The sequence below is a fragment of the Lycorma delicatula genome, chromosome 12, assembly GCF_047948215.1.
Source record: "Lycorma delicatula isolate Av1 chromosome 12, ASM4794821v1, whole genome shotgun sequence".
Classification (NCBI taxonomy): domain Eukaryota; kingdom Metazoa; phylum Arthropoda; class Insecta; order Hemiptera; family Fulgoridae; genus Lycorma; species Lycorma delicatula.
In genome coordinates this window covers 58033153-58053863 of record NC_134466.1, presented here as the reverse complement: position 1 = coordinate 58053863, position 20711 = coordinate 58033153, and the positions used below count along the sequence as shown (strand labels likewise).

Genomic DNA, 20711 nt, shown 5'->3' with positions numbered 1-20711 from the left:
AAGATGGTTTTCAGTGCGGAGAAAACCACTATGATGTTTTTGAAGGGTCGTCTAGCTGCAACTCGCCATCCGCGGGTTGTGATGGACGGTCGTTCAATTAGGTATGTCACTCTTCAAAAGTATCTGGGTGTTATCCTTGATGAGAGGCTTCTCTTCAAGGAGCACCTGCAGTATGTGGCGAAGAAGGCAGTTGATGCTTTCTTCGGCGTCCGTAGAGTAGTCCATCCCAATTGGGGGTTGAATTTCCGTACCATGCGGATTCTTTACAAAGGTGTTTGCGAGGCCATTATGTTGTACGCTGCGCCCGTCTGGGCTCATCGTTTGCGGTACCAATGTTATAGGGACATTCTATTACGAGCCCAGCGTCTTCTTTTATTAGCGGTTGTCGGCAGTTACAGGACTGTCTCGCGAGAGGCAGTAACTATGATCGCGGGCATCAAACCTGTGGATATTTCGGCTACGGAACGTAGCCAGCGGTATGTTGTAAAGAAGGGAGGCCTCTCACTTCTGGGCGTGTGCGTGAGATCGAAGACCAAGGTTTTGACTCTTGGCAAGATAGGTGGAACACTTCTTTAACAGGTCGTTATACGCATGGTATATTCCCCAATGTTAGAGAGTTGCGAGCGGTTAGCTGGGTATCCCCCAATCGGCACACGACACAGTTCATCTCTGGACATGGTGCCTTTAGGGATAAATTGGCTAGGTTCAGGTTGGTTGATTCCGGCTTCTGTCCGGACTGTAGGGTCGATGACACCGTGAAACATGTCCTTCACATATGTCCCCGGTACGAAGCTGAGCGTACCAGAGTTACTAGGGAACTCGATAGAGTAAACTCTGTTTTGGATCTACGAGTCAATTGGAGGACTCGTAGAGAGTGGACTATAGTTGCTGGCTTCCTTCGCTTCCTCGCCCTGAGCAGGACTGCCGAAGGGATTTAGTAGGTGATAGGGACCGCCTGGGCAGTTCACTGGCCGAAGGTAGGCGCTTAAGGCAGCGTGCCTCGGTTAGAAAAATTGGTGTTATTTTGTTGGAGTAAAGCTGTCGGCGGAGTTGTGGCCGCTGCCAACGGGCATGGTTATCCTTGTCCCGGGGGGTTCGGTCGCGCTTCGACGAGGGCATTTTGTGAGCTAACGACATAGTCGGCGGGGCGTCTCTGGGTGCCGCTTCGGCGGTATGCAGCGGCGTTTCGGCGGCGGCAACGAAAGATGGTGAATGTCACGCGGGACTCCGCGATGGAGCTGTGTAGGAGTAGGCGTTAATTCTCCTCTCTCGGGCAGACTGGAGCGGAGTCAGTATTAAACTCATTTCGAGTAATAAGCGGGGTTCTTAAGGGAACAAGGTCTAAATTTCGCTGTGTTAAACTTTAGTGGGAAAGTTTGTTATAGTGGTAGTTTGCTCGGATCTGAGACATTCGATAATTGGCTCAATAAAGTTAGTGCTAGGCGCGGGGTCTTCATTCCGCGGTTAGGCTTCTAGCTTAGTTCCTGAGGGCGACGTGGTAGCTGCAGGTGTCCGTTGTCTTCTTTCTGAAGGCATAAACACAAAAACTATCTCGGGGTGAACTTTACCAATGCAGATGTCCCTTGGGGCATCTGCATCGGTGGCATCTCTGCGGGGCCTGAACTGAAAGCTGTGGTGCGCAATCAGTTTGAGGGCGAGAAGATGTCCTCCATTAAAGCCACTACTGGCTAGGAACGGAGGGGGTGGTGTAGCGACCAGACACGCTACGAGGTGGGATCTTCTCCCCTCGGGGGGGGGGGGGGGGGGAATCGAGATGTCCATAAACTGAAGCAATGATTTATTAGATTCAGGCAATGTTTTGAATTTCTTGATTTTAGAAAATTATTTGTTGTCAACATCGCTGCTTTAATTCATGAGATACTGATTAACAGAAGTTTCATCCTGTCACAAGGCCCAAGAAGTTATATCCTACCTCTGTATCAGATGAAAAAAAGAGCACAGAACCTGCACATTTTATCTTGTGTATTAATATTTTGGGTACATAATTCATTTTTAATAGTCATTTTTGATTTTTTTTCATAACTTTATCAAGTAGTCATTCAATTCTGTCATCATCAAAAGCAAAACTGTACAAATACTCTCTTCAATTTTATGAAGTTCGTAAAAAATCCAACTTGGTTGCATCTCATGAACATCAGTTTTTCCTTCCAATTATACATAGTACAACCTTTAAGAAATTTTGTTGATTCATAAATAGTTTTTTTATCCCATAAATAGTTGATGTTTATGAATTCTTGTCAGGCATTTACCTTTTTACACTTATAAATAACAAAGAGTGTGCCAAAAGTCATTACCCACTGTAAAGGTCATTATTTAAATACAAAACAAAAACGAAGTGAATTCATAACTAATACTTTATTGACGCTACAGGATTATTAACATTGTTCCTCGAATTGTTTTCCATCTTTGCCAATTCATTTCTGTAGACAACCTGGAACACATAAGCATACTTGTGTATTGGATTTTACACGACTTAAGCACAGTCGTGTATTGGAAAATATTTCTTCAAAAGCATTTTGAATAGCATCTTTCAAGCCCTCAATTGCTTCTGGTTTTGTTACCCAGACTGTAATAATCCCCCCCAAAAAAAAATCTATGGGTGTAAGGTCTGGAGATCTGGGTGGCATTTCTACTGCTCCTAACTTTCCCACAAAATAACTCATCAATGTAGTTTTGCGCAGCTGTTGCATAACAGGGTGGGGCTCAATCATGTTGTACGTAAAGTAAGTTGAAGTCGTCCTAGTTCATTTGTAGCCCAGGAACAGCATAGGTTGCCAACATTTCCAGCTACTTCTCTCCAGTTACTACTCTTCCATAAAAAAACCAAGGCCCAATTACTCCATGACATGAGATACCACACGAAACGGAAACACCAAGTTGAAAGTTTGAAAACACCAAGCTGCCTCTAAAATACATTTCTATGGTTCTCTGAATACCAATAGATACAGTCGTGTCTGTTGACGTGACCAGTTAATTTGAAAGTTGCCTCATCACTCCAAATCATTTTAGAAAACAACTCATTATCACCTTCTCTTACTTCATTTAAGTCTTGCAAAATGAAGCCCATGATTGGGATCATCTTCCAATAGGCCACGTATGAGATTAGGTATGTAATATTTGAATTTAGCCTTATGTAAAATTCAACAAACAGAAGTTCTAGAAATATTCTGTTCAACAGAATAGCCTATGAGTAAACTTTTTAGGGCTCCGCATAACCACTTGTAAAACTTTAAGCTTAGTTTCATCACTTAATGATGGCCTACCTGACCTGGACCAGTCCACTGCAGATGCATTTCTTTCAAAACGTTTTTGTAAATTGTAGACAGCCTTCCATGTCCATATAACAGAGTTAAAACGATTATTCCACATATTTATTATTAAATTAAGAGGTCTGTAAATAAAGTAATGAGACTAGTTCTTGTTACTAGTAAACATACGGTTATATGAATAGCGGATTTATATTAGGTAATATTTTTAGTCTATTATTGCCACGTAAGATGTAAACAAACTTTTCGTGAAACAAGTTTTTGTTGTGTGTTACAAAAATGAGATACTAATTGTGAGCAACGTTGTGTAATCAAGTTTTGCGTTAAACTTTCAATTTTGAAAAAGTTTCAAAATTGAAAAGTGTATATAAAGATGATGTTCTGTCACGAGCTCAAGTATTTAGATGGTTTAAAGCATTTTCAGATGGCCAAGAATCAGTTGTGGATGATCTATGCTCTGGAAGACTGTTAATGTCAAAAAATAACGACAATGTTGAGCAAATTAGACTTGATGTGGTACAACCAGCGATTACCTGTCAGAATGATTGCAGAACAATTGAATTTGAACCGTACCACAGTCCATCAAATTTTGACAAATGAATTAGACATGAAAAAGGTTTGTACAAAATTGGTCCCAAAAAATGTCACTGTTGAGCAGAAAAACAACAGGGTGGAAATGTGCCACGATCTTCTAGGGTGAACTGAAACTTATCTTGATTTTCTAAAAAAATGTATTAATGGTGATGAATCTTTGATATTTGAGTACAACCCAGAAACAAAATGTCAGAGCAAGGAGTGGCACACTTCAAACTCACCACATCCCAAAAAAGCAAAAATGAACAAATCAAAACCATGCTAATTTGTTTCTTCAATAGTAATGGCATTGTCCATAAGGGGTTTTTGCCTACAGGACAAACTGTAAATCAATATGTTTATAGAGAAATTCTTGAAAGACTGGGGAAAAGAGTTGTCTGCCTGAGACCAGCCATCAAAGACAACTGGATGCTGCATCATGACAATGCACCTTGTCACACTGTACTTCCAATTAATGAGTTTTTGTTAAAGAAAAACATTCCTATAATCAGCAGTGACTTCTGGCCCACTGGTATATCACAAAACTTCAAAAAAGAAAGGATTTTGGATTGACAATGCAATTTTAAAAATCTTTCACATATGAACATTAATTCTCTCAGTCAATACATCAGAACAGACAAATAATAAAAAGTGTTACCATTATGATTAATTAATTCTCTCATGGTTTATCTACCATATATCTTTAATGTCTGGACATATCTTATATATTTTTTATTTGCATCTACTGATGCAGCTGTATATTTTTTTAATAAAAAATAACAATCAACAATTTAATTAATATATATATATATTTAATAGCTTGTATATACATAATAAATAATAGATTAAAAATAAATAACTATTAAATCAATAACAAATATACAATTCATCTAAGTCTATAATAAATAATCTTTTTTTTTTTTATATCACAAAAACAAAAAAATATATAATATATAACTAACATAAAACAAAATGTACTGTTGCCATAATATATACAAATTAATAACAAATTATATATAGGTACGATCACAATCAACATCTTAACAATGGTAGAAATAAAAAAATTACACTCTTAAAAACAATAATACATTTATATTCAATAAACTATACTTAAATGTACTTCCACATACACAAAGTAAAAAAAAACAGTGAAATAATTGTACCACTTCATGTAATTTTAATATAAACACACATATTTTAAAAAATACAAATACAACATCCTTTAAACTGTAGTGATCAGACAAACATAAATCAGAATCTACAAATTTTACTTTCACTCATAACTACATCAGCCATATTAAATCTTTACGATGCATTTCTAATGACAGAATTTAAACTGAATTTTTCAAAAACCTAATTATTTAGATTTCTTCACAAAGCGTTTATTTTTCTGAAATGTAGACTATTTATTAAAAAAGTTATTATAACCATAAAAACAATTCTGTAAAAACTCCAATCTGTAAAACCTTTTTAAATGTAAATTTATAATTGCATTTAAACATATTGTAGCTTGGTAATGACTGGATCCATTTATACCTGGAGTTAATACTACATTTTTCTAATCATCCTGCAAGAAATTTTAGAATGAAAACAATAGAAAGAGAGAATTAAAGTAATATAACACAAAAAAGAAAGGTATATTCATTAAACGCAAAAGAAAAAATATAAAAAATCAATGTTAATTCTTTTTAACTTAATTTTAATATATCATACAAATTTAGTATTGCACAGCATGAACCAAAAGTAGTATAAAGAGATATTGAGTGAGCTTAGATAATGAAATCCTGTTAAATCCCATCTACAATCCCAGAAATTACTATTTAAAGTAACATCTTCAGTAACAATTTGAAGTTTGTTGTCTTCTAGCATATTTAAGAACTTAAAAAAATTATCTCAACAATGTGCAATGAAATTACTAAGAAAATATTCTAACAAGTTTAGTAATCATGCTCTTTAAAAATTGAAATGATTAAAAGAACATTTCAAATACAAAAAAAATAAAAATAAAAATGTTTATGTTTAGCACGGCTTACACCTTTCTTAGTTTCATTCTTTTATCAATTTTGATAATGGAGTGATTCTGAAACACACCAAGAGATAAAAGAATGGCACTGAGAAAGGTAAGCAGAACTAAACACAGAAACTATAGTGATCTTAGAAAAAAATATTAATAGTAACTATTATCTTAACAACAACTTTAAAGCAAAAATTTTTCTTACTTTTACATATTCTCTTATCTATTGATTTTCTATATTTCTTTTCTGAACAACTTCTGGTACATTAGTAACAACAAGCACAATTTACTGCAGTTCTCATACTTTCCTTTTATTAATTTTACATGAAGCAAATAAAAGTAACTATGTATGATCCTACATAAATATCTTTGCATATCTAATCAATTACAAGATTTGGAAAATTATACAGAAAATAGCAAAAGAAAAAAGTAGCACTAGATATAATAATAAGCAGAGTTCAAAAAAACAATAAATAAACATGAAAAGAATATTAGAAATTAATAAACATAAATAGAATGAATGTTATCTTTTTTATACAACTTAACCGGTGCATCACATATAATTGCTAAATATTTTATCTAAAGTTTATTTTATCCCCAAATATCTTATCCTACCCACAATAAAATACCTACCAACTTTTAAGATAATGTTAGATTTTGTTTTTAAATAAAAATACAAGTTTTATAAAGATTTAAACAGTTTAAAGCCATACCATAATTTTCTGTAATATGATTTAGTGCGCAAGTCTTAATTACTTTAAAAAACAGAGAACCACAAACGATTTAAAAAAAGTTTTTTAAAATCTCATTTATGATTGTTAAATATTCAAATAAAATTTTACCAAAAAAAAATGTAATTCTACATTGAATGCAATGATACTTATACAGCATACTAGACCTTCTCTAGTTTTCTGGTTTTTTTCTAAAGCAATATCTACAAGTCAGTAAAGATTTATTATATCTTCATTTTTATCTAATTCACAATTTAGTTTCATTTTATTACTTTGTGATTAACTTAGCTAAAGAGTGTAAATTAAGACAGCCTGGCTTTCTAAGTATGTAAATGTTTTATACAGTTTTGTTATAGATTTAGGAGGCAAAAGAACAAAACTATAGCTATGATATTAGAACATGTATTTTTGTTTGCTTATGAAACGTGTTCAGAACAGCGAGTTAAGTGTAAAAACTGTTCAGATGATAAAAATTATATAAGTTATATATGTATACAGAATAATATTTTTCTACAACTGTATTATAGTTTGAATAATGCAGCTGGAACTGTATCATAATGAGGGCCATTATGAAACATTTGATATTAAAGCCACTAAACCAACTGATATTAAAGAAACTTATTATATTAACTTATTGATATTAAGAACTTATGATTAATTAAAGAAACTTATTATATTAACTTATTAATATTAGAACTTATGATTAATAACCTATTGCCACAGAAATGTATTGTTTAAAATATTTAAATTTATAAACAATCTATTCTCTATCATTGATTTAAAACAATAATCCCAATATTTTCTCACCTGTAGAAAAAACAGAGTATGCAACTCTCTATAATCGCCATTAATGCACTATTATGAACTTTACGACACCAGCCTTGGTGGTGTTGTAACTTATTTTGCACTCATACATTAATGGCTATGATTACAGGATTGTTGTATAATGTAATATTACATAATTTCAATTTGAAATGGTTAAGTTAAACTTTATGAAACATCTAAATGTTTGCTTTTCTTTTTTAATAATTTTTTTTAACTTTTCAGCTTGAAAAAACTGATAACAATAAAATAAGTTATTTAATTGTTTCTAACAAATTTAATTACAAACGAATTGTTTACTAATATCACTAATTTATATCTAAGAAAAGAATTAATTATTTTTTATTATATTACATACATCTGAAGATCAAAATGTTTGTTAACTATCGTCTTAAATTTAGCAACTTGATGAAACACGCTTATTGTTTCCATTATCTCACAGAAAATAAGTGCAAATTATGGTATATAATACCACACAGGTGTGGTGTATTCCACTCAAGGATGTATGTGGTATATGGTGGATGTATGTGGTTAATGACAAAAAATTAGACAAATATTAACAGAGTTTAGAAACTGTAAAAAAAAAACAGTTACAAAATAAAATAAATAAAAGTCAAAAAACTTATTATTTCCAAAAAAGTACATGGCCAAAAAGGAATTTTTATTTTGTTTTGTCTTATTTAAAATATACATATATTCTTAGTGTATAACATTGAACGTGTTATTATACATGTACTTCACAAGAATTATAAGTATGGAAGCATAAAAATATGCTACCACTTGAAAGGTATTGAACAAGACCTTGAAAGAAATACTACTACATAGAATAATTTTATGGTTATGCATAATCAATTTTTATAATACTACAAACATCTTAAGCAAAAAAATATTATTTCTTCATAGTTTATTTCTGTTAAAGTATCCTTTAATTTCATAAACAATGTGTATTATCATCCAACCCTACATTTTTCTACCTCATCATTTGCAGTCATTCTCTTATTTCTATAATATCCTCTCACAACTGTTTTTACCCACGACATTCTAATGGTTTTTAACTCTTAACCATTCAAATCCAACTTTTTTCTCCATCTGCCCTATTTACTTATTCTGTAAATTCCCATGAGGGATTAGACACTGCATTCAACAGATTAAAATAAACAAAAAAAATTTCATATAAGTGTAAATTCAAAAACTCTTTGTTTTTAAGTACAGTAAAAAAAAATTATATCCTAATTTCAGTTTCAAAAGTAAAATTATATAACACAAAAATTCTTGAGACACAAATTATCAGGCAAACTCATTAATAATATTTTATTATTTTAAAAAGTTAGTTCCAGAATTATGTCTTCAGCAGTTTGATTTGTTATAAGTCGAAAAAAAAAAATTTGGTTTAAATTAGATTTTGTTAAATTGACAAAAAATCTAACAAAATTAGTAGGTAATTTATTACTGAGAAAACTAATGTAAAGATAATAAAAAACAATGAAAGTTTAACAAATTTAAGTTTTATTTAAAACAAGATAACCACAGCAGAAAATCCTGATTCCAAACCGAACCAAAAATTATCATTACTAAAACTTAACTAATAACAAATTTCAACTGATTTAACTTATAGATACTATTTAGATTATCTCCTTAATTGTGTATAGAAAGAGTAGTGTTTTCTTTCACATGACTATTTTCAGTAACACAATTTTTCTTAATAAGTATACAATTGTTAAATTCAATTAAATTTATTTTGGTAAGTTTTTTATTTACTTTATTAAATCATAACAAAGAAAATTTCCTTAAAAAAACTTAAAAGTTGGCAGGCAGGTAGTATTAGTATACTCAAAATAGATTAAATTACAACCCATCAATGTGGAATGATGTATTCTAAATAGCATGCCATATATAAAGATAACAAATCATGGACACTCTTTTGATTTCAATACTGAAACAACTGACAGGAAAAGATACAAGAGTCCCTAATCAATCTACAGAATGCTCTTCACCACACCACACTAAGAATACATTAGCTTTACACTTCCTGGCTTCCTCAGTACGTAACAAACCCATACCCAAAGAACCCAAAATGACAAAGAAGAGATCAAGTTTAAGGGAAAAGGAGGATGTGGTAGAAAAGATGGTCTATCCATGAAGGAAATGTAATACAGGATAAGTAACTCGACTAAAACAAACGCTCCTTCCAGATAGCAAGCACTGGATTGCAATCTCTAGCAAGATTAAGGAATCTTTACAAAGAATATGAGCAGCAAATTACTACTTACAAAAAAAAAACTGTGTTTCTTCCAGAAATTAAAGAACCACCCAAGGAAAGGTACAGAGTTTCTAAAGGAACAGTTTCCAACCTCTAAATTACATGTATACAAACATGAAAATTATCTAAGTTTTATCATACAGATATTTATAAAAAAAAAAATCAATATATTTTGATTTCATTAATGTTTACTTTAAAATCAATTAGTATTGTTCTGTGTTTTATACTTTAGGAATCCCAGCTTTGTCTGATAGACACTTTTTGTGTAGCCACTACACAAAAAAAAGAATAGACAGAAATATAGGGCACCTGACTTCTAAATCACAACAAAGATGCAACGGGGCTGTAAAATTGTTGGCTTCTTGTGGATCTAGTAGGGTCAAATATACAACCAGAATACCCAAAATGAGGAAGAAGACACCAAGGACAAAGAAAAACAGAAAATGGTGAAAAAGAAAAATCTATCCTCTAAGGTATCAAGGTAAAACCAAAATAACTTCTTTTTTAATTCAGTTTAAGGCCCGTCAATCCAGAGGTTATCCATCCTGTCCAATCTTTAAGACAGACTTTAAGACAACACAACACAAAAGTTTTGTGTTGACCAACTTATACGTGTGGTGAACAAAAAATGTGCTTTTCTTCCAGAAATTAAACAACCACTTATGAACTGGTCAAGACCTAAAAAGAACACAATTAGCCAACCAGGAATGCTGTGGCATGAGGAAACATCCTACTAAACATTTCCCCTGACTGGAAGGTAAATGATATAGAAATCCAACAAAATAGGTTAAGTCTATAGGTTAAGTATTCACAAGAAAGCAATTTTTTTAAAAACAGGCTATAATGTTTATTATACTAACGATCACAAACATTATTTTTACAACTTTGCATCTGTATTATACAATTATTTAGTGTTATTTATCAGTAAAAATAAAAATATTTGTAAAGATTCACTGATAAATGAATGACATACAAAAAAAAAATTTTGGTTGTTTATCTACAACATTCCTTCAGTTATTCCTACAGTTGGAGAAACCGATTACCGATGACTAGGTCCCACTTTGAAAGGTTAAAATAGGTATATAAAACATATTTTGAACACTTTAAATGCCAAATATATAATCCCCAAGTTTAATCCCCAAAATCACACTTTAATCTTAATTTAAGAAATATATTTACAATAAAAAATAAACAAACTTTTAAAACACTTCCATTATCATTGGAAATAATACTATTAATTAACTATATATATATATATTAATACTATATATATATTTATTTGTGTGTGTGCGTGTGTGTGTAAAATAATACAATGGAATGTATGTAAATGAATAAATTATATATATAAAAAACTACAATAATAATTATAAAATGTACACATTTAATACTTTAAATACCATATTATATCAACAACAACAACAACAATAACAATATAATCAGCAAAATATTATCAAAATAACCCAAAATGTAATCCTAATTTATAAAATAATAAATTAGAATACAAAAATAATAATACTTATTGTAAACTAGTACAATATACAACAATAATTTATTTTAATTATAATAATATGTAAATTTTCAACATCAATTTAAACAACATGCAGGAAAAAATATTATAAGAAATACCTTTTTGCAGAACAGAAACGTATTTTTAAAATTATAATTATACTTTTAATATAATAATAGATTTTATGTATACTGTATATAATGATAAAAATATAAAACATTATATATATATATAATATATATATGTACTACAGATAATTATGATATTGCTTTATTAACAAATATATTCTACATTATGTATAACTATTTATATTAAATGGTTTTAACTTTTTTCATTTAAAATTAACAAATAAAATTAGTTAAAATTACTATCTATTTAATCAAAAATATTAAATATTCATAAAATTAGTGTGTTATATCAAATAGCTGTATTAATGAAATGAAACCTGGAATAAACAGCATTAAAAGGAAAGGGAATAATAATGAAGGTGGTTAATAAATGTATAATTGTTTTTTTTCCAAAAGTAAAATTAAATGTTAAGCAATACAAGTATAAACATAACCTCTATTAACATTTTAAGGGTTGGTGTCATAAATATGTGACAGCTGTCAAAGTACAAGTACAGTTACATATTTTTGTTTTTAAACTTTGATGTGAGATACTACTCAAAAATCTACTGCCTTAAAAACTATTTATACTATTTACTGATAACTTAAATTTAACACCAATGAATACAGTAAAGAAAAACATGTCACCAATAATCTTATCTAGCTTCAACAAGGGCCAAAAGTTAACAAACATGGTAGATTGATTGCAAGGATTATGTAGATGAACCAGGAAGTTAAAATAAAATTTTATTAAATACTAAATCAGACTATGGATATAAGCGATAATGATCATTCAACATAAAATTATGATAATTAAGACAGGAATAAGATTACCTTCACAGTTTAAGTTCATAAAATTATGAGCTCTAATGCAAACTGATATTGTACTAGGATTTCAAGTTATCAAGCAGATTACCGAAAGAGATTATTAGTGAACTATTAAAATTAAAAAAATAGCCCTTGTAACAAAACCTTATTTATTGCATGCATTTTATTTTATAAAAAAAAATCAATACAAGTTTAACCACATTAAATGTAAGGTTTTGTGAAATACACATTATGTTCAAGGTAAATGTATGAAAACAAGAGAGATCAAGTGACTGGAATCATACCTGCACAACATTATAAGATACTAGGTTAGTACTTCAATGTTGAAATTACAACTTATCTAGAAGCAAAATTTCATTAGTTGAATTACTAATGGAAAGGAAAATCACAAAATAGCTAAATATATAATATAATATAATATAATGTTTAAAAAAAAAAACAATATTGATATTATTTCAAAAACCTATGAACATTAAACAAACTTTATAGAGTTAGTACAATTAAAATGAAATTGCACGTAATACTTTTATCAGTGAATAAATTTATTTCTATAAATATATTTATGCTAAAAATCGGATCATTTAACTAAAAACAATAAAGGAAGTAAATAATATTTATAGGAAATATCTCAACAAACTAAATTACTGGGTATCATGAAATTTTTTCCTCTCAATTACCAGAAATAATCGAAGTTCCATTATAATGTAATCTGTTTGAAAAAAGTCAATGAATAAGATCATAACTTGCACTAATAAGGAAAAACCACGGGAAATTATAGAAAATAAAACTGATAAACTATTCCATAAGTTACAAGAGGAATATTTTAATGAACAGAGACAACAAACAAAAATTGTAAAATAACATTTCATAAATTCTCAAGTAAAACAAAAAAAAGAAATTGTATATACATTATTGACTATGTAATCCAGGTATTAAAAACTATCAAAGTCGCGCAATCATTCTCCAGCATGGATTCTGCCTAAGCAGGAGGAATTTGCCCACACAGTCAGCACTATATCCTACAAACCTCATCCTGCTTTGTTGCAAGTTTGTTTTCACAGTGAAAATTTGCGCCTTGTTGAGTATCCCAAAAGAAGGCTAGAAGCAATATTCATTAAATCTTATATCACAGTAAAATATTATATAAAAATGGTGTCAAACTCTCAATACGACAACAAATTACATAAATCCTTTATTACAAATGTTACTTATGACTGAAATTACTGATTAAGATATTTATCAAAAACCAATGTAATATATAATAAAAGTTATGATTTGACATAAGATATTTAAAAAATATTCTTAAACTTACAACCACATAATGTATTCATCAGGTTTCACAACACTAATATTAGCCACCTGAAAAACCCTCTTTCTACGAACCAACACATAAGACATCAAAATATGCAATTCTAAATTTGAGGAAACATTTAAAATAAAAACAGTACAGAAATTTTTCATTTAAAAAAAAATTGTTGGATATATTAAGAAAAGAAGTAAATTAACCCAAAAATTTTAACAAATTCGATCACTCATTGGAACTTAAAAAAATAAATAGTTTATCAGTTAAAAATCATAAATATATAATATTAGTTATTAAAATTTTATTAAAAATATAAGGAAGCTAAAAGATTATTAAAAACTGAAATATGGAAGCAATTTATTTTTTTAATTTTCCTGAGCAGAATTCAAGGTAGGTACATCACAGTAAAAAAAAATAATTATAATTATAAATAAATACTAAGAATAAATTAAGAACTAGAAAAAATTAAAAATATTATAAAAATGACAGTTTGATTCACAAGTAATAACTGACTATATTATTTAATAGTGAAATTTATATTTTAGGAAATTTAAGAACTGTAGGGCTATATCTGAGGGACACCTAACTCACTAATTTGTCTTGTCTTTTCAAGCAACTCTTGAACAGCGAACGACAGTAGGATAGTCCAGCAGGCAGAATCACCACCTTACTGAGCTCCAATAAAAAAGCAGTTACTTCATCGACTTTTAAATGGTGCCAACGTGGTACCCTGGATAAACCCCAGGAAGCAACTGACAATTCCAAATGGTGTATATATATATATATATATATATAAAAAGAATCCCTTCTTAAAGGAATGCAGAAACAGAAGGAATAGAAAAATAAAACAATCAACTCGGAGACAGATTTCAATCGGGATGGTTTCCATCGTGCCCAAGACCAATATTTAATAATAATAGTTAAGGAAAGGAATTAACAGGAAATAATATTAATACATAATAATAAACATTATGATTAAATATTATGTATTAAAATTTAATGAAAATTACATTATTTACCATAAGCTGGATATCATATTATTTCTATAATCTAGGCAGTTAAGTAATTGCTATCAATAGAATGTTGGAGTCCAATACGTGAATTGACCTAAGAAAAAAAGAAGAAAAACATGTTAATAAAAACAAAATATTTTTTGAAATAAATAATACATCACAGCAGTGTTACGACTACCCAAGATTAAAAATATTCCCAATCAATATTATTAAGATACAAGTTCTGATACAATACTTAAAGATTTGAATTAAAGTCTATCAGATCTATTTAACAGTACAAGAAACAACTTTTCTTAGAAAAAAAATCCATGCTTTTAACTTTTATATGTACAATTCATATAGACTTGTGTTAGTGATTGCCAAATATTAAAAAATTAAATAATTTTACAAAAAAATGTTACCAAATTAAATTAACAAACATCTCTTTTATTGCAGGTGGTAGTGCAAAGATTAAAAAAAAATTGCTTCTCATATTATATTCATCAAACTTAAATTAATACAAACAAACAAATTATTAATACATGAGTGGAAGAAATCAGTGTAAGAGAAATTAATACGAGGGTGTATCAAATAAAAACAAAACTTTATTTTTTTTAATTTTTATTTGGCGTAATCAAATAGCCATAACACATCACTCTTCAACATAACCTCCTGCTTAGGAAATGAATTTTTCCCAGTGAATTGGGAGGTTTTTGATCCTGGCATTGTAAAACGAAGAGTTGTATCAGAAGCCAATTGTGCACAAAGGCCTCCACCGACGCATCATCTTGGAATTGTTGTCCTAGTGCTTCTTTAAACTTCAAACTTATGTACTCAGAATGAAAAGTCTTGCTTTATATTTGATCCACCCTCGCATAAACTTTTCTGTAGTCCAATTGTTACTGTATTAGTCTAATCACAGACAAAAAATTTAAAATAAAATTACTGACATATTACAGAAAACACTTTTATAAAAATCATTGACCTTTTTCAAATCTTACTTGATTTAAGTTTTTTTTTAGGGACTATAACTCATAAAATAGCCTTATTCTTACAAACACATGCTGATCAGTCACCAATTTCTATTATAACTGATTCTTTTGATGATATTGATTATTAATACCATTAAATTACAATTTATGCTGTTGTTTCACAGATTTACAACTGTGTTTTTCCACAATACTTATAGTTTTGTTTTTGAAAATCTAATCATGTTTTGAACAGTTTTTCTCATCAGAAGAGAGAAAATAAATGAATGTTAAAATTGCCTTACAACAACTGTCAAGAAACAGGATCTGATATGAAAATAAGTATTGATGCCAAGTGTGATCCCAGACACATCACTTATTAATAGTCATGCCTCACTGAAATCAAAACTACTTGACTGCATTTTTACTGTGTATTTTAGTTAATTAAGTATACTGAATTTTATAATTACCAACGTAACTTCTAGTCATTTTTTTTATATTTTTTTTATATTTTTAAATTTATTTTCTTTAATATGACAACAGTACAAAATTATATTCTTTCAACTCTAGATCCATTAATTTCATTGACTTATCACAAAACTGTTAATTTTTTTTTTAAATTCATATATATATATATAAACAAAATATCAATTAAGTTCCAGAGATTTGTTATATTCTAAACATTTTATTTCATTTTTAATATTATATTTAAAAGAAAAATTACTTTGTAAGCCCTATTTCATAGAAATGGTGATATAATTTAATTCAATGGAGTGCTCGCTTTTTACTTCGTAAACTTAAATTACATTTGACGTACATAAATTCAACTTATGCAAACAGTTTGAGATCAAAACCCATTATCATTAACATCTCATAAATTAGGACACAAATAAAATTGTTGTTGGTAAATTTTGTGGTCTATTTATAGATAAAGGATTTTGTTTTTGTTTTTTCTCTTAGTAATTATACTTAAAGACTTTAAGACATGTTGCAATCATAAAAATGTGGTTCTTAATGTTCAAGAACTTGTTTATGATCTTCAGAGTAGAAAAGTGATCCAAGATTCATGAATCAAATTTTTCTATTTCATTTTTTCTATTAAATATATTAAAATAAAAAAACATTTCTGTAAGTACTTCATGAGTTCCTTTTTATAAGTAATAATAAAGTTTAAAAATTATAAGAATCAAAAATAAAAGTTAAAGTAAATAAAAAAAAAATGCAACTGCCAAGTTCTTACATGTGACTTAAGTATTTACTATTATTTTTTATTTACTGTAGTCAATATATTTGTACATTCATAATGCATGATTAATTTTAAAAAAAAAGTTAATGAATTCACATACAGATTACAAGAGAAAGATTTTATTTAAATTAGCAGAGACGCAATAATAAAAGTTTCATACTAGCTATAATGTTCATATCAAATACTGTTAGATATAATTCAACTTAACAGAAAGAATTTGACAAAGTAAACATAAATTTTTATTATTTTAAATTTCATGACACAGTAGATGTCATTCATAGCTCTAGAATTATTTATAAAAACCAGAATGTGGTGGAGATACCTCCAAAAATTGATTATTCATTTGAATAAAATATACTTAAAAACAAATAACAGAACTGGCTTACAAAAAAAAAACACTCTAAATACTAAAACATAATGCTTTTAATTCTTTTTAAATTTTATTTTTTGAAGTCAGCAAGACATTAAAAGTAATCACCAATTTACTAACTCTTAGTTTGATGTCAACCTCATAATCAAAATTAAAGAAAGAATTGAAAAAATACTGTTTTGTAATTTTAGTGCATTTTTAAGTGATTCTATTTTTTTATTTTTTTTCAAAAAAATTTTACATTTCAGTTTTAAATGTACTTAAATTAAGGAGAGGCTGACAAAAAATAAAATAAATATTTCGCAAAAAATCAAAAGTTAAGAAATCATTGTCAAAACAAAAAAAAAAAATGCAGAGAAACCAATAATAAGGAAACTGCTGCAAGGCATGAGCTAAAAAAATCCCTGAAATTTGGGATTACAGTTTTTTTTTATCCACAGCTTTATACCTAATTTTCTATAATTTTGCATGTATAGACTTTTAGAATACTGGAATGAAATCATGCTGTGTATCATTACACTATATCAATCCCACAACAACAAAAAAATAATGAAAATGAAATATACAGTCAAATAGTTTTTATCGGTAAGTATCTTCAAGACCTATTTAATAAAAGAAAAATGATCAAGTAAATAAATAAATATTTACAAAAAATATATTCTTGTTCTTGCTCTTGATTTTATTCAACCACATAAAAATCAACAAAATCAGTCTATTAAAAAGCATAACAGCTTGAACACAATAAAAATACGTATGAATCAAATTGAGAATCTCCTATTTTTTTAAATCTCTTAAAAATAATGAATACGTACACAATAGATTGAAATAAAATACACTTACATGTCTAATGTATTGAAGTGCCTGTGTCTAATGCTCCTTCTTCTTCCAGTCGGCTCAAAAATTTAACCACTCTATATGATTCCTCAGTCTGTCTAGCCATATCAATTAGAGCCAGTAACTTTTTTATACCAATAAACACTCTGAAAATATAATAAATACAATCAAAAAAAAAAAAAAAAATAATAACTTTTGAAAAATTATTACAAGGGTCATTCAAACATAAACCAGAATCTGTTTACATAGCTTTATATTAAACAAAATTACAAATAAATCACCTTATCTTCATCAGAAATACATTTTCTCCACCAAATAGCTAGCTTCCAGATCAACTCATAAAAAAAAACAAGATGGCTGACCCAACAATCAACTGCACACATAATACTCAACAATGGCATCTCTGAATTTTTTCTCTCCTAAAGCTTCTTTCAGCACATCATACAGAGGAAATCACATGGTGACAAATCTGGATTGTACAGTGGGCATTCAAGAAATGACCAATGAATTTTAACCAGTTTGAGCTGCAGTATATGACCATACATTGCCAACAGGTTGCCAGTGTCATTTTTTTGCGATAAGCAGCCCTGATGATGTCATCCAACAACTGGCAGTGGTGTGCCGCATTTGCCATTCATTCTTCATTTGTGCAGGAAATCAATCAGCAGCACACCATTGAGTCTCAAAACACAATTGCCAGAACTTTTCCAGCTGACAAGCGCTTGCCTTGATCAGTGTCCGCTCCCCACTTTTCCACCATTCCATATTTAACCTCTTGCTTTCCGAGGTGTAGTGGTGGACCCATGTTTCATTGCAGGTCACAATACAGTCCAAAAATGCTTCTCCTTCTTTCTCAAAGTAATTCAGAAGCCACTTCTGGACATTTATGGGTGGGTGCTTCAGTGAAAAGACGTGAAACCCACCTCACAGACACTTTGCTGTATCCAAAAATGTCTGAACATCGTATGCACATTCCCAAAACTTATACTCACTTCTGATGCAATTTCAGTGACAGTTATGCGGCAGTCACCTTCCACATGTTCACCTAACCTGAATGTTGTCATCATTAACACTGGTCTGAGGAAGACGTTTGTAACATGTTCTACACACATTATGATGCGTGTCATCATGATGATGGATGATAGAGATGATGGTTTCTCCTGCTCAGACATTCTGCTACTGATGTGGGAATGTAACCTAGGGGAGTGGTTGACCGGTAGCTCCCCTCCACACACATCTAACTGACTATCTGCCATGCCCCACCACATTTACTGCTCTTTCTCAGTCCACATGGTAAAATTCCGACATATTTGAATGAACCTAATAAAATAGACAATACAGAATATAAAAACAAAGAATCAGAAAATAAATTAGAAAACATCTGCCTATGGCAGGCAGAATGACAGCATCTCTCTTTCTTCCAGAGGTTTTGAGTTCAAGTCCCAGTTAGACAAGAATTTGCTGCAAACATTCATTTCCATATATCATAGTAACTGTTATAAAGTATGAACCTGTTCCTGTTATTGCTTAACACTATATATATATATATATATATATACACATATAAAATGCATTTTCAGTATACATTAGTAAATACAAAATAGATATAAAACAATATAAAGAACTTACTTATGTCCATGAATCTGTTTTTGGATTGAACTTAATTCTTTTTTTGAGAAGACATCGGATTCTTCTAAAACATTTAATAAATGTTCAGGTTTACTTAAGTTTGGTACATGTAATACTGCTGTAAATGCGGATAACATTTCCATATCTTCCAGTACTTGCCTATAAAAATAAAGGAAATTAATTATGCTAAACAGATCATACATTTTTCAATAAATAACACGTAAATGTATATTAAAAACCATATAACAAAATACCCCAGGTCAGAACATCATATGCAAACAAAAATTCTGAAAATCCAAATTAGAACAACAGCACGTATGCCATAAATCTTCCAATATATTGTGTAAAGCTGAGAATGTATTTTAAAGACATTTTCTTTTACACAACTAGTAAGTAGTAAATGGTAACTGATAAAACAAGTTAAATAAAAGAATTATCAACCAAAAAGTCAACATTTAATGCTTCCAAACACACAAAATAAATGGATACACTAACTTTAAATATGGAAGAATTATTTTCCGCAGGTAGACGATTGCTGATCATGTGGGTAGAATTCCCAATAATAATAATGATAGTATTTCTATTTCACACAAAGCAAAATTTCTGTGTGTATTATTAGATGACAATTTCTTATGGGATGATCAAATTGAATTCATCTTTAACAAAATCAAGCCATAATGTTTTGTTCTGAAATGCCTAAATAAAATGTTAAGCTTGTTATCATTACTATAAGAACTAATTTTATTGATTGAATGAGAAGGAGGTGATCCTCAATTTGTTTTTAGAAAAAGGGAGGATTAATTTTAAAAAGGCAAGGTGAAAAAACTCTTTTTCTGTTTAGCCTCCATAATGACCATAAGGTATTACTTCAGAGAATGAATGAATACGATATGTAAGAATATAAATGAAGTGTAGTCTTGTACAGTCTCAGGTTGGCCATTTTTGAGATGTAAGGTTAATTGAAACACAATCACCAAAGAACACCAGTATTCATGATCTAGTATTCAAATCCACTTAAAAATAACTGCCTTTACTAGGATATTTAAACCTTAGAACTCTCGACTTTGAAATCAGCTGATTTGTGATGACAAGTTCACCATTAGACCAACCCAATCAGTTAAGGTGAAGAAAACTAAAAACTACAAACATGACATTTTAGATCACTTGATAATGGATTGATTACAGGTGGATTGGAATTGAGCAGTCAAGATTTAAAACAAAAGTAAGATTAAAATATAAA

At 29.6% G+C, this 20711-nt stretch overlaps 1 protein-coding gene across 1 annotated transcript in view; it reads right to left on the bottom strand.

Annotated features, from left to right (window-relative positions):
• Positions 1-4656: 4656 nt before the first annotated feature.
• The window catches only part of LOC142333503 (vesicle-fusing ATPase 1-like), a 49904-nt gene continuing 33849 nt past the window's right edge, over positions 4657-20711 (bottom strand). The window contains exons 14-17 of the mRNA XM_075380759.1: positions 19472-19630; positions 17849-17988; positions 14452-14539; positions 4657-5427 (exon numbers count right to left, since the gene is read on the bottom strand). Coding sequence (XP_075236874.1) covers positions 17853-17988; positions 19472-19630 — 295 coding nt within the window. The 3' untranslated portion in view covers positions 4657-5427; positions 14452-14539; positions 17849-17852. The remainder of the gene's footprint in view (positions 5428-14451; positions 14540-17848; positions 17989-19471; positions 19631-20711) is intronic.